This window comes from Leptopilina heterotoma, unplaced genomic scaffold, assembly GCF_015476425.1.
Source record: "Leptopilina heterotoma isolate Lh14 unplaced genomic scaffold, ASM1547642v1 Lhet_59, whole genome shotgun sequence".
Lineage (NCBI taxonomy): Eukaryota > Metazoa > Arthropoda > Insecta > Hymenoptera > Figitidae > Leptopilina > Leptopilina heterotoma.
The window spans coordinates 427,048-442,980 of NW_025111133.1; the positions used below are offsets into that span (position 1 = coordinate 427,048).

The 15,933-nt window shown below is 22.2% G+C and overlaps 2 protein-coding genes across 5 annotated transcripts in view; one reads left to right on the forward strand and one right to left on the reverse strand.

Annotated features, from left to right (window-relative positions):
* Positions 1 to 15,933, reverse strand: part of LOC122508999 (acid sphingomyelinase-like phosphodiesterase 3b) — a 271,059-nt gene that overhangs the window by 193,885 nt on the left and 61,241 nt on the right. For all 4 annotated transcript variants that reach the window (XR_006302277.1, XR_006302278.1, XM_043622712.1 and 1 more), the window contains one exon: positions 896 to 969. Coding sequence is in view for 2 of the 4 variants with exons in the window: in XM_043622712.1 (XP_043478647.1) it covers positions 896 to 953 (58 nt within the window). In the remaining 2 variants the exon portion in view is untranslated. The remainder of the gene's footprint in view (positions 1 to 895; positions 970 to 15,933) is intronic.
* The window catches only part of LOC122509000 (glutathione S-transferase 1-1-like), a 223,658-nt gene that overhangs the window by 159,061 nt on the left and 48,664 nt on the right, over positions 1 to 15,933 (forward strand). The window lies entirely within an intron of this gene.

A 15,933-nucleotide genomic window follows, 5' to 3' on the forward strand; every position in this document is an offset into this window, starting at 1 on the left:
AATTACTTTCGAAAATTTCAAATTATAACCTTTTGAAATTCAATTATTTATGAAAATTTTAAATGGTTTTCAAAATCTCTCTCCGTGTAATGTTCAAATTCAAATTTTGTCAGAAATAAAAAAATTTATTTTTTTGTTTTTCTATCATTTCAAATTTTTTAAGGCAAACAAAAAAGAAATTGATGAAGAATTCTTTTTAATATTTTCTAAGCTTTCTTCACAAAAAAATTGTGAATTTTCTTACAAATTCTAATAATTTAATTTTTTCCAGTATTATTAATAAAATTCACTGATTTTTTTCTGAATTCTCTGATTTTTCTGACCTGTGTCAACCATAATTAAATTTAAAACTTAATTTCTTTTTAGAAATTGCAAAAAATATATGAATAGATGTAAATAAAATATGAATAAATATAAAATAAATATGTATGAAAAATATAAAAACCGACTAAAAGTTCATTAAATTCTCACATGGTTGAAAAGTTGAGAACGTTGCTGAATTGGAAGAAAAAAATATTTTTCAAACAGAAAACAATATATTTTTGTTTATAAATTTTTTTTTTTAATTGTTGATAAATTGAATTGTTATAAAAAGTTTTTCGTCAAAAATTTGAATAGAAAAACGTTTTTTCTATTACGTCGGTTGATTATAAACGTTGTGAACTTCACTAAAGGCAATTCTCTTTTTATAAAAAAAAGAGTATAAAATTATGAATAATTCCCTTTTTGTAAAATAAAATTCACTTAAAAAGATTTTTTTTTTGTGATCGTCTTTTGTAGTCTAAAACGGTTTAAAGTAAAACGTCCGGCGAATATTTTTAATGGAAAAAATACCGAATTGTAAAGAAAATTTTCATCTTAATTCTTATAAGAGTATGAATTTAATGTGACTCACCAGTCTCGCCTTGCACTGTGCATAACCATGATAACAGCAGAACATAATCACGAATCATCTTCTCAGGATTTAACCTGCAATGCACAAAAAAAATTATTAATTTATTTATTAATTTTATTTATAATTTATTATAATTTATTTATTATTTATAATTTATAAAGAATTAAAATATAAGATTCATGATATGTAATCGAAATTTCACGTAAAATTGAATGGTAAACAAATTAAGAATTCGAATAGTTCAGAAGTAGCACTTTTAGAAAAATCACTCATATTAAAATTATTTGTAGAATTTGAATTTAATTAAATTAATTGATGTATAATATAAACAAAATCATTTCGGTGATTTTTCTAAAATGATTAAACCTCATGTTTATCAAAATTCAAGCTTGCTATATTAGTTACACATAATTAATTTTGAAATATGATATTTGTAGCAATAAACATTATTTTGCAATATTATTAATGATACATGATTATATTCCTCAATGAAATAGGTTTCATTTAGAAATAAAATCTTAAATGATTACATTACAGAAAATGATTATAATTCCAAATGAAATCGTCTTTTCATATATAATCATTTATCTCTTATTCCAAGTTAATAGGGTATTCATAACATGATTTTCCTTTGGCTTCATAAATTATATTATGAGGGTTCAAGTATAGTCCACAATTTCAGAGAATTTCGGTTACAAGATTAATCAACACTTTTCACCATCTATAATAAAATTTTACTTCCTACGTCAGGTTATGAAGAAAAATTTCTCCACACGTGTCAACCCCCTGTATGTATAAACTTCCCCTCTGATATTCTAATATACATATTTTTCCATTAACAATAATCTCGATAATAATAAAACAGGTATAATTATCGAGTATTTATTCAGAGACACAAAGAGGGGGAACATGATTACAGAGAGAAAAACAGTTAACCATAATATGAAAACTTTATTCGAAATTTAAATGCGATAGTGTAATTATAGCTTGGAATAATTATTTTACCATTATTAAATGAATGACCAACCTTCACGATACAGATCACTTTACAATGATTAATAAAACTTGACCTTAATTTGAATAACTCACATATAATATTTGTTATACACGTATGTATATCGGAACATAATCTCTCTCTTCAATGTTTAATTAATAATAAACAAACACATACTTTGTATAATATGGATTTTATATATACCCACAAAAAGTGGTAAATATTTGTGTAATATTAATATAAAAACAAACAAAAAACAAAAATTAATTAAATTTCGAATTAATTAATTATAAAAATGGGAATAATATTTTCTACCTGTGTATTTTCTTATTTTCCAGTTCAATGAATTCATACTGTTTTTTTTTTTTTTTTTTTTTTTTTTTGTAAAAAAAAATGAAGTTGTTTTAATATATAATCCAGTGAAACAAAGATAAATTTTTACTATTTTTAATTACAAAACATTTTGCATCTTCTTCCTTGTTTTTTCGAGCTCAATATTGTCACAAAAGGGATATATATTATTAAGATGGGTGGCAAGTGTCGCTCGGGGCGACAGAAGGGTTAATTCTACCCTGAATTAAATAGCGTCTCTATGTAACTATATTTCTCTTGCCCAGTAAAACACTTTTGGTTTGGCGCTTGTTTTTTTTCACTCTTTCTCTCTCTCTCTCTCTCTCTCTTTGCGCAAAAACATGAAAAAATCAGTCTTTTTCCAATATTGCCAATAATATTTTACCTTAAATTGAAAACGCAATGTTTTTATAATGTACTAATACTAACGTATACGGGGTGATAAAAAAAAGTTGGGAAATATTCAGTTTTTCTAATTATATCAAATTGAGACAAAAAAAACGTATCAAAATTGCTAAAAAAATTTTTATTCGTTATTTTGACTCTTTTTATTTTTAATTTGGAAAATTCTTGAAATTAAATTTCATGATTATTCGTAAATTCTTCAATTGAATATATATTAGAAAATAAAAACTTGAAATAATTTCAAGAAACATTGAATAAAACTTATCCAAAAAATTAATTCTGCAAAATTGTTAGTTAACAGTATGAAAAATTCAGATTATCAAAGATTTTAATTTGAAACCTATTTTCAAAATTCAATTATTTCTAAAAATTCACGCTATAAAATTTGAATTCTTGTAGATTTTTTTTTTCACAAATTAATTGGCTAAAATTCTCTGCAACAAAATTTATACCACCTTTTTTTCTGTGACAAGAAAGTTATTAAATATAAATAATATTAAAATTTTTATTTTGAAATAAAATGATTAGAATTTTAAATACTTTTATTTAAAAGTTTCAAAAAAAAAAAAAAAAAAAAGATTGAGTTTTAGAAAAGTTACAGTTGTAATTTTTAGAAATAGAATAAGAAAATAAATTAAAAAATGTTTTGGAAATAATTATTAAATTCTATGATAAACAAATAATATCAACATTTTGAAAATAATTCAATTCCTTCAAAGAATTTTAATAAAATTTTCGTTCGTAAAAGAATTCATTTAAAATTCTTTAAAAAATAAATTTAAAATAATTGAATATTGTATAGATATTTAAAATAATTAAATTTCAAAAAAGTATTTTAAATACAATTGAATCGTATGAAAGAATTTTAGAAAAAATTTTGTAAATTTTTTTTTTAATTGTTTCTTAGAATTTTGTGAATTTTTTGAAAAAATTTTTGAGAATAATTTGCTTATTCCAAGTATTGGCGATATGAAATTATTTTTATTGCATACATTTAGGTTGATGAATTTATAATTAAAATTGTTTAATTTCTTTAAATGTAAAGTAAATTTTTTAATATTAAAATATGGTCAATATTTGAGAGTAGATTTTATAAAATTAATCAAGACATCAAAAATTTGCCACTTTTGAAAAAATCACATGTTATCAAAATGTTTTATGTTTTCACTCTTTATTTATTTAAGTAGTAAACGGGTCTATGCCCTTTAGATTTTATGTTCTGCTTAACAGCATGTGACTCTTAGAAATTCAATGGTAATTTTTTCGATCACTTTTCGCTTTAAATGTTTAATAAATTGAGTTGAAATTTTTTATAAGAAAATCTAGAATATAATATAAAGAAAGACAGTAATGTGCAAAAGTTTGAATAATACAAAAATAAATTATAATGCAACACTTTGAAATCGGTATAAAGACGAGAAATTGATTAGAAGTTAGTGACCGTGACAACTGATGATTTTAAAGTTTTTTATTGTATTTTAGACTTTTGTGCAAAATTTCAGCTCAATTTATTAAATATCTATTTTAAGAGAAAAGTGGTCGAGAAAATAAGCATTTAGAACCTAACTAATTTAACATATTATAGCAAAATGTCATTCACTGATTCAAATGGAAATATTTCTAGTAAGAGTTTTGTTAAGGGGACACATAAGTGGAAAAATGACAAAAAAATCGATTTTTTTAAATTTTAGTTTCTAAAAGTAGACTCAATTAGGAATAGAACAAGACTTTTTAAAACCTTTTCTGAAGAGTAGAAAAAATCTGATTACATGATTCTGAATACCATGAGTTTTTAGTATTTTTTCTTTTTTCGTGTCTCCTGTAAAAATTGTTTTTTTCCAATTTTTTAACTTTCGGTACACTTTTCTCCGAATCTACTAAACCGATTTGTAATTTTTTTTTACTTTGTTCAGTAAGATTCGAAGAATACGAATAAGAAGTTTAACATCGTTTTGAGTTGTACAAACGGAGATATGAGTCAATGAATCAGAGAAAATGGGATTTTTATTTTGCTTTGGGTATAAATATTCATAAAAAAAGTTTCTATTGAAGATAACGTCGTATTACTTCTTATTCATATAATTGATTATATTTGTAATCGAATGAAAAAAGGGCGAACGCAATTGGAATAATAGTTTTCGAGAAAAGTGTACCGAAAGTTGACTCTTTTTGCATTGTTTCTAGGTGACTTGGGTGTCCCCTTAAATATACCAGTGAACAGTAGACAGTAGTTATTTTTAATTAATTTCACTTAGTGAATAGTATGGAAATTGAAATCTTATTTTAAACAACACATATTCCAATAAAATAGCTCAATATATTTCAAAACGTTGACGACTTTATTTTTAAATATAAAAGTCGAGATAATTAATGTTAGAATATTTGTGCTTTTTTTAGTGGACGTAAAAAGATAATGCAATAATTGTTTATATATAGAAGGCCGGAGTAACGCTTGAAAAAATTGAATTAAACACTGTATTGAAACTATAAAAAGAATGGTCAATTTAAAGGTCAGTGATATGAAAGAGTATTGGCTTATAAAAATTGCAAAGTATATATTTGGGCTCAACGCCAATGTATAGATATAGTGATAGTGTAGTTGGAGTATAAAGTGTTTGCTTTCTCCGGCGCTAAATCGATGTAACGATTTGTTTCTTTTGAAAATGTTTATATCCCACAGAGAGAGAGAGAGAGAGAGAGAGAATGGTCGAAGTGGAAGTAGGAGTGTACCTCTACAAAATCCAGGCTTTAGTAATCCTTAATGAAACAATGGAATCCCAATGTCGATTTAGGAAGTGTATTTGCGTAAAGTTCACGCCAGCTTCCGGAACGATATTCCTATCCCTCGGTCCTGGTTTTAAGATATTGGCTGGTGCGTGTGGGTGGTGCTTTAGCTTCAGACTAGAAACTATACTCGAATATACAAAATTCAACGCATAGATACTGCTGGCATATCGACACTGCTAAACCAATATCGGTAATATAGTGCCCTCTCGATAGGAAGCGAGTTTAACGTTAACAAACTTATGAAATGCATATAATATCGCACGTCGCTTCAGTGTGCATTTAATGAGAAATAACCGAAATAACATTCCCGAGATACTGGCTCATAGATTTGCTGACGTCTTCAGTTTTGGTATTTATTTTGGAATTTCCAAACTCAACACAACTCGATATATATTATCATGTAAATGGCAAACCTAGAGCTAAAATCTCTTATTTCTTATTTCATGATGATTCTTCTTAAAATGCACAATTTCAACTTCGAATTTTCGGTAAATTTAAAGAATTTAAAGAAATTACTTTATTTACTAATTTTGATGCGCTCCGAAGAACCTAAAGAAGCAACAAAATTTTGATAATATGTGATTCTCTTAAAAGTGCCATTTTTTATGTCTTGATTAATTTTACAAAATCTTCTCTCTAATAAATATTCAACATTATAATTAATAGTAAAAACTTATCATTTAAAAAAGTTAAACAATTTTAATTATAAATTCAACTGAATTTATGGAATAGCTAAAATAATTTATTTAAAGAACTCTCTAAATCTGAATTAGTAAAAATGTTTACTAATTTGAATTAGTGACTGACTTTTTGCTTTTGAATTAGTAAATTTTACTAATAAATTAGTAGAAGTAACTATTTGATAGTAAAGTTTACTAATTCAAAAGCAAAAAGTCAGTCACTAATTCGAATTAGTAAACATTTTTACTAATTCAAATTTAGAGAGAAGAATAATGTTCTCATGAATAATTTTTTTTTTTTTTGGGAAAATATGAGTTTGGGAAAAAAGTACTTTGGGAGAGACTCTTCATTGGGAATATGATTTTTTGAGAAAAATGGCAGTTGGGAAAATGGGTTTGGGAATTATTCTCAAAAGTATTTTCATAAAATTCAAAAAATTCTAAGAAACAATTCAAAAAAAATTTTCTAAAATTCTTTCAAACGATTTCAATTGTATTTAAAATATTTTTTGAAATTCAATTATTTTAAATATCTACAATATTAGGTACCAAATTTCCCAAAAAAATTTAATAATTAAAAAAAAAATTAAAAATTTTATTAAAATTCTTCGAAAGAATTGGATTATTTTCAAAAATAATTGATTACCTAAAGAACTTTCTTAATATTATTAATAATTATTGATTTAGAGAAGAAATTTAGTAAAAAAAATTTAAGAAAATTTAAAAAAAAAATTTTTTTTTTTAAATTTTAAAAAATTTCCAGTGGGCTATTTTTAGAAAACATATAATTTCAGAAAATATTTGAAAATTCAATTAATTTATAAATTTATAAGAAATTTTAGCAAATAATTAACTTTTTTATGAATTTTGGATGAAGGTTTAAAATTGTAATTTTAACAAAAATTTCAATTTCTGTGGAAAAATAATAAAAATATGAAAGTATTTCCATATTTATTCAGAGTTGAAAATTTTTGAAAAACTTAGGTATTTGAAAAATTTTAATAGAAATTTCTGAAAGATAATTGAATTTCCATACTTATTATTGAAAAAATTGTTAAATAATTGTAGAATTTGTCAAAGTTCATATTTTCGAGAATTTTATCATATTTTTTTTTTAAATAATCGTCTTTTTAAAGAAATATGTCAAAAAGTTTGAAAAATGTTTCGAATTTCGAAAATTTTTTTTAATAAATTTTTTTTCTAAATCAGTTTTGAAGAATTTAAGTTTTCAAATCTTTTGAAATTTTATTATTTCTAAAAAAGTTCTAAAAGTCATTTTTTCAAAATTCAATTATTGTCTAGAATTTTTAACCAAAATTCTTTTCTAAATTAATTGTTTTTAATAATTTTTAGAAAATTCTTTGAGAATATTTAATTATTATTAAAAAAATAAAAAAAAATTCTCTTAAAAATTTAAAATACAATTTAAAGCTCAATTATTTTAAATTCAATTTTACAAAATTTGGATTATTTGAACAATTTTTAATTTATTGTACATTCGAAAATTCAACTAATTTTAGAATAAGTTCAGTTGAAATTTTTTTAAAAATTGAATTACATATTTCAGAATTTTAAAATTAAGGTTATTATTATAGAAATTTCTTTGACATCACAGTTGAGATCAAAATTATTTTTGTATTCAAATAATTTAATTCTAGTAGAATTTTCTAATAAAAATTTATTTTTAAATTCATAAAAATGAATTTCAGTTAAAATTTTTAAAAGTTTTATTAAAATTCTTTGAAGGAAAACAATTATTTTAAAAAATTTTGATAATATTCTTTGTTAGCATTGAATTTTAAGAATTGTTTATTTTTGTATTTAAATAATTGAATTTTCGGAGAATTTTCTAATAAAAATTGATTTCAAAGTGAATTTTAGTTAAAATTTTAGACAATAATTGAATATTAAAAGCATTGTATCTCTAAAATTAAAATTTGCAGAATTTTTCAGAACTTTTATTTATAATTTTTCTCTAAATCAATTATTTTTAATAATTTCAATAAAGTTTTACAAGAATTCTATTGTTAAAATAAAAAAAATCAATTTTTAATATAAAAATTTAAAAACTAACTTTTCAAGTATTTTTTCAAATTTTTTATGGCGAGAAAGTTGAGTTATTTTGTGTTTTAAAGTCGATTCGAGGTAAAAGTGCCAAAAGCGAAAGTAAAAATAAAAATGAAAGTGTAAATGTAAATCGAAATAAAATTGAAATAATCGAGACTCGCCGAAAGATGAAAACGACAGTTTTGTATTAAATTACTTAAAGCAATGAAGAAATACCAACTTTGAGATGGATAACAATATTTCATAAAGCCATTTGATTTCGAAGAAAGAGAAACTTTATTATTTAATTTTAAAAAAGTAGGTAAACACAATTTTTCTCGACATGCTGTTTACATACTTTTTAAATTATTCAAAAGTTAAGAGGGTAGGCAAGAATAAATTGAAAATTTAATAAATGCGGTTTCAAAACTTTAAACATGAGGCGAAGGGGGAGATGAGTATAGTCCATAATTTTATCTTCCCTCTCTCCTGCTCCCCACTTTTTCCTTGTAATGGATTTTAATTGCTTTCTGGGAAAGAACAAAAGAAATTCGGTGAAAACTTTTCCTTTTAAATTCAACGGCACCTAAGAATAGAATTCTATTTAAGTTTCAAACTTAAATTCTACCACATCCACACAAATCGATTCACCATTGAAAAGAAGATTTTTATACGTTTCGAATACGAATGCAATGCGAAATTACAGTCTCTCTCTCTCTCTCTCTCCCTCTCTCTCTCCGCGACGGTGACAGATAAACAAAAAGGAAAGGAAGTTATACAAATTATATAAGCGGGTGTATGCGTCAAGTTTTATCTGCCTGCAACATCTTTCAGAAATTCTATAGAACGAAATTTGCTTTACTATACAATAAATTTTATTTTCCGCATTCTTTCTCTCTTCTCCGACAATTTTATTTCTTATTTTAACGCGATAATAGTATTATGTTTATATTGAAAAAAAATTGCCAACAATTGATAGAAAAGAAGCGTGTCAGTTTTGTAAACTTTTTAACAATTGAGAAGAGAAAAGTTACGTCGTGTGAAAGATTTCCCCTCAAATGTCTGACTGAAACGGCTTTTTCCACTTGGCAAGGAGTAAAGCGTGTCTTGTCTCGACCATTTTCACTTTAGAAAAGAACTGAACTTTTTTTTCTACAGCGTTGCTATACAGGTCAGCGAGAAGACTGAATTCCCTATTCAGGGAAAAGTCAGGGATTTTTATTAAAAGTACTAGAAAAAAAATTAAATTTTTAGAATTCATAAAAAAATACTGAATTTTGGTTTTTTTTTTTTTTTTTTTGCCTCTTAAACTATGAAATTATCACGAATTCTAATACAAAACCTTCAATTTTTTCTATTTCTAACAATAATTTCTTTATAAATAACTTAATTCTTGGAGAAGTATCTTAAAATTATTACTTAGAAATTATTTAATTAGAGATTATTTCAAAAAATTATTTCAAAATTAATGGAATTTTAAAAGATTTTCGTTTACAATTTTCAAAAATAGATGAACTTCAAAAGGTTTTAATTTGAAATTTTAGAAAATTTCAATTTTCAATGAATTTAATTTAAAATTTTAAGGAACTTACATTTTTGAAAAATTTTAATAATTCAAATTCTTCTGAAATTAGTTAAAATACTTTAAAAATATTTGAATATTTAAATATTTAAATATTTATTTTATTTATTCAAAATAATGAATTTATAGAAGAATTTTACTTAAAAACAATAGAAAATTGAATTTAGAAGAAGTTACAAACTATTAATTTAATTATCATTAAAAATAATAAAATTCTTCAACGAAATTCAATTATTTCTAAAATTTTTAATAAAATTCTTGGCAGAATTTCAAATTATCATAAAAAACATTCTTCAATTCTATGATTTTCAATAAAATTTTCCAAAAGAAGTCAATTATTTATAAAAAATTTTTTAATAATAATCTACGTAAACATTTAATTATTTTCATAAATAATAAAAATTCACAGGAATTAAATTATTTACAAATTTGTTTATAAAATTTTTTATATGAATTCAATTTTGAGACATAATCAATTATTCCACGAAATATTTTTATTTTTTCATAAATTGATTCTCGTCGACCTTTTTAATAAATAATAAAATTTTCACAGGAATTCAATTATTTGAAAAAAAAATTTCAAAAAAAAATTTCGAAAGAAATCATTTATTTCTCTGGAATTCAATTATTTTTGGAAATTTTAATAAATTTTTTCCTAAGAATTCAATTATTTTCATATAAAATAAAATTCTTTTCAGAATATCAATTATTTTTAAAAATTTAAATAAAATTCTTCGCAAGAATTCAATTATTTTCATGAATAATGAAATTTTTCACTAGAATTCAATTATTACCACAAATAAAGAAAATTCTTCTTAGGAATTCAATTAATTTTACAAATTTTAATCAAATTCTTCGCAAGAATTCAATTATTTTCATAAATTTTAAAACTTTTTGCAAAATTTCAATTATTATTAAATAATTTTTAATTAATTCCTCGAAAAATGCGATTATTCTTAAAAAAAACATTTTGTTAAAATTGTTCGCAAAAATTCAATTATTTTTATAAATTATAATGTTCTTCCCAGAAATTCAATTATTTGAAAAAACTTTAATTGAATTTCTAAAAGTAATTAATTGAAAAGTTATCAAACAATTATAGAATTTGGCAAATTTGATAATTATTTTTATAAATTATAATGTTCTTTCCAGAAATTCAATTATTTGTATAAATAGAAAAAATCATAGCAACATTTGAATTTTTCTTATTGCAATTTTAAATTAATTCTTCTAAAAATGCAAATATTTTTAGAAATTTTCTTAAAATTCTTCGAAAGGATTCAATTATTTAAAACAATTTTCGATGAAATTCTTTAGAAAAATTAAATTTTAAGAAATATTCAATTATTCAATAAGTTATTTATTTTTGTATTCAAATAATTGAATTCTAGTAGAATTTTCTAATAATAATTTATTTAAAAATAAATTTTAGTTAACATTTTTAAAAGTTTTATGAAAATTCTTTGAAGGAAATAAATTATTTAAAAAAAATTTTGATAAAATTCAATGCTTATAATTCTATGAATTGTTTATTGTTGTATTTAAATAATTTTTTATTTGATGATCGACAAATTGCGAATACATTTTTTTCGGTGCGCACATATTAGTTATTTTTACGAGAGATGAATAATTTTTTCTTTGAAAATGTTCATTCAAATTTCCAGATATTAATTTTAAACATGTTCAGGTATATGTAGCAATAGGAAAATACGGTAGCTTTTTTTTAATGAGATTCTACTTATAAAGACCCCCAAACTAATATAAGAAATTAAAAAGTGAAAATTTGCCCTGTGCATTTTAAACTTTACTTTTCGTATATAATTTTCTTGAAAATGCAACCTTTAAACTTTTCAATTAAAATGTATTAAATATATACGGCGTTATTGGTTTAATAATGCGCACGTGTACATTAATTGGAGACTTTTAATAAAGGCTAGATTATTTTTAATTAAATATGTAATGGAATGAGCGTGCACTATAGACACATTTTATTAAATTGAAAGAGAGAAATGCACGCGTCTATTTCTGAAACTTCATTTCTGCTTTTACTCTCCATTCTCATTAAAACACTTGGCAATTTCGTTTCTAGTATGGAAAATTATTTTATCTTTTTCTATATATGTAAATGTGTGTTCCTGGACTGACCTTTGTAAGTTAATGTCCCCCCTATGGGCGCAAAATTCTTATTTGTCGCTCATACATCTCTGCGAGAGAATTCATTATAATTTTTTCTTCATCTTTCAGTTTTAGTCCAAGAAAATAATGACTCTTTTTTTTTTAATTAGAAACGGGGTTGATGGAAAAATTTAATTTTTATTTTTTCCTCACTTTTCCATGATTTACAGAGAAAATTTTGACTTTTCCCCTGACCCTGAAGAATATTCTGATTTATTCTAAAAATTATAAGATACTCAAAAATATGTTCTTTTACATTTATTTGTGAATTTCATTAAATGTAAAATTGTTCAAAAAACATCAATATCTTCTTTTTTAAAATAAATAATTAATTAATAATTAATAATTTCTCAAAATTCCTGAAAATAATTACATTTCTACGAAAAATTTTTTACTTTGAAAATAATTGAATTTCGCAATGATTTTTATTAAAATACCTGAAAATAATTTAATTTCAGGGAAAATTCTTGTTATATATCAAGATAATTGAATTTTTTCGAAGAATTCAGTTAAAATTTTTTGAAATAATATTGAATATACATATATTAAAGAATTCAACTTATTTCAAAAGAATTGAAATTAAAATTTTTCCAAAAAAAAATTCATTAAATAATTATTAAGTAATAATTTTATGTTAGTTCTTCAAGAATTAAGTTATTTAAAAAGAAATTATTGTCAAAAATAGAAAAAATTGAAGGTTTTGTATTAGAATTCGTGGCAATAATTTGTAATTTTTTGTAAGATTAAATTCTTTTTTTGTGTTTTTAACTAAAGTTCTTCTAGAAATGCATTATTTTTAATAATTTTTGAAAAAGTTCTTTAATAATTTTCAAATTCATTTGTTTACAATTCAATTTTACGTAAAATTTCAATTATTCATAAATTCTTCAATTAAATATAAATTAGAAAATAAAAGCTTTAAATAATTTTTAAAAAAAATCCACAATTAAAGTTTCTCAAAAAAAAATTAATTCCACAGAATTGTTGTTAAAAATATAAAAAATTCAAATTTTCAAAGATTTTAATATGAAACCTTTTCAAAATTCAATTATTTCTAAAAATTTACGCTCTAATGCCTTTAAAATTAAATTATAATCTAACATTTTAACTAAAATTCATTTTTAAATCAATGTTTAATATGAGAAAATTCTACTACAATTCAATTATTTAAATACAAAAATAACAATTTATTGAATAATTGCATGTTTCTTAAAATCGCATTCTAATAAAGAATTTTATCTATAAATTTTTAAATAAGTGAACTTTAATAAAATTTTTTAAAAAAATTAAATTTCTTAAAAGAATTTTCGTTACTTATGAAAATAATTGAATTCCGAAGAAGAATTTTGTTATTTATAAAAATAATTGATTTCTTGCGAAGAATTTTTTTTTAATTTCCTAAAATAATTGAATTCTAGAGAAAAAATACATTATTTATGAAAATAATTGAATTCCTGCGAAGAATTTTCTTCATTTGAAAAAATAATTTAATTCTTAAAAAAAATGCATTATTTATGAAAATAATTGAATTCTTGAGAAGAAGTTTATTAAAGTTTCTAAAAATAATTGTAATCTTGCGAAGAATTTACTTTATTTGTAAAAATAATTGAATTCTTGAGAAGAAGTTTCTTTGTTTGTAAAAATAACTGAATTCTTAAGACAAATTTTATTAAAATTTTAAAAAATAATTGAATTCCTGAGAAGAAGTTTCTTTATTTGTGAAAATAATTGAATTCCTAAAAGAAGAATTTAATTGTTTATAAAAATAATTTAATTCTTTTGAAGAATTTTATAAATATTTTTTAAAATAATTGAATTTTTCAGAAGAATTTTTCTTTATTTATGAAAATAATCGAATTCCTAAGAAGAATTTTGTTATTTATGAAAATAATTGATTTCTTTCGAAGAATTTTATTAAAATTTCCGAAAATAATCGAATTCCTAAGAAGAATTTTGTTATTTATGAAAATAATTGATTTCTTGCGAAGAATTTTATTAAAATTTCCAAAAATAATTGAATTCCAGAGAAAAATTTTATTATTTATGAAAATAATTGAATGATTGCAAAGAAATTTGTAAAAAAAAATTTATAAATAATGAAATTCCTGTGAAATTTTTATTTTTTTTTTTTTGAAAATATTTAAAAATTTGTGTAGAATTTTATATTTTTATTAAATTTTTTTTTAAATAATTGAATTCTTTTGGAAAATTTTATTAAAATAGTAGAATTCTATTTAAAATCTATGAATTGAGGTAAATTTTTGAAAATAATTGAAATTTTGTACAATTTATGAATTTTTCATCCTTTTTGAATCAAATTACGGAATTTACGGACCTTTTTAAAAAAACGGACTTTTACGGACTTCAAGCAAAGTTACGGACTTTTACGGGATTTACGGACCTAGTTCGAGCCCTGCTTTTTTTAGTAGATGAGAATATTCGTATATTGAAAATAAAATGAATTTTCTTTTCACTTTGAGATTTTCTTTCGGTTTTTGAATTCAATAATGAAAATAAATGCTATAGTTCAAAAGTATAAAAATTTCAAAATAAATAGTTAATTTGAAAATAAATTTTTCTTTCGCAGTACGTTAAAATTAGTGAAAATCATAAAACTATAAAGTGAAAAATAAACCTTGCGGTAAAATTGAATTGCGTTTAAGATTTTGCACTAAATTATACGTGACAAGTTCTCAGAATGGAAAATGGGAATTTCGTGCTTTGATTTACACTACACTTATGCCGACGATTCTTGATATGAAACGCTCAACGTGGGGTGGAAAGCCCCTAAAGACATGTGGTGTAATTTATAGAGGAACCGCCTCTGAATCACTTCATGAAGTGTCTACAGTGAGAGTAAATTGTAGGAAGGTGGCTGGTGATATTAAACCAGCTATGGTACGTTATTCGCGCACCTAACTTCTCCTAACCTAACACTTTCTTGACCGACAACCGCAAACAGATTGTGTAAAGTACCGCAGTTGTCTTATATGAATAAATTCTTGGCATTGCTTCTGTCAAGTATACATTTATTAGTTCAAACTTTAACAATAACGGCAATAAACTTAATTATATTATTGTTCTTGATCGCATTGTTTTAATTCTTATTTCTAATTTTTTCATTATACATTTCAGCTTTTCGTACTTGAATTACACTCCGAATAATTCGTCAAAAATTTATTTAATACAATTTTAATAAAATTGCTCGTCAGAATTCAATTATTTTTATAAATAATAAAATTCTTGTCAGGAATTCAATTACTTAAAAGAATTTTAATAAAACTCTTTGTAAGAATTCAATTTGTATCATAAATAATAAAATTTTTCATAAAAATTTAATTATGTTCACAAATGAAGAAAATTTTTATCGAAAATCTAATAAATTTTAATACAAATTTTAATAGAATTCGTCAAAAGAATTAAATTCTTTTTATAAAATATAAAACTTATCGCAAAATTTCAATTACGGTTAAATATGTTTAAATAAATTCCACGAAAAATGCGATTATTTTAAAAAAATTTTGTTAACATTCCTCGTAAGAATTCAATTATTTTCATAAATAATAAAATTCTTCTTAGGAATTCAATTATTTTTACAAATAAAGAAACTTCTTCTCAGGATTTCAATTATTTTCCCAAATAAATAAAATTCTTCTAAGGAATTCAATTATTTTCATAAATAATGAAATTTTTCTTATGAATTCAATTATTTTCACAAATAAAGAAAATTCTTCTTAGAGGAATTCAATTATTCTAAAATTTTTTTTATAAATTCTTCAAAAGAATTCAATTTTTAATTATTTAATACAATTTTAATAAAATTCTTCGGTAGAACTCAATTATTTTCATTAATAAATAATAACATTCTTTTTAGGAATTCAATTATTTTCACAAATAATTAAATTCTTTCTAGAAATCCAATTATTTTCACAAATAAAGAAAATTCTTCTCAAGAATTAAATTATTTTAAAACATTTTAATAAAATTCGTCAAAAAAATGTATTTATTTTTGAAAATT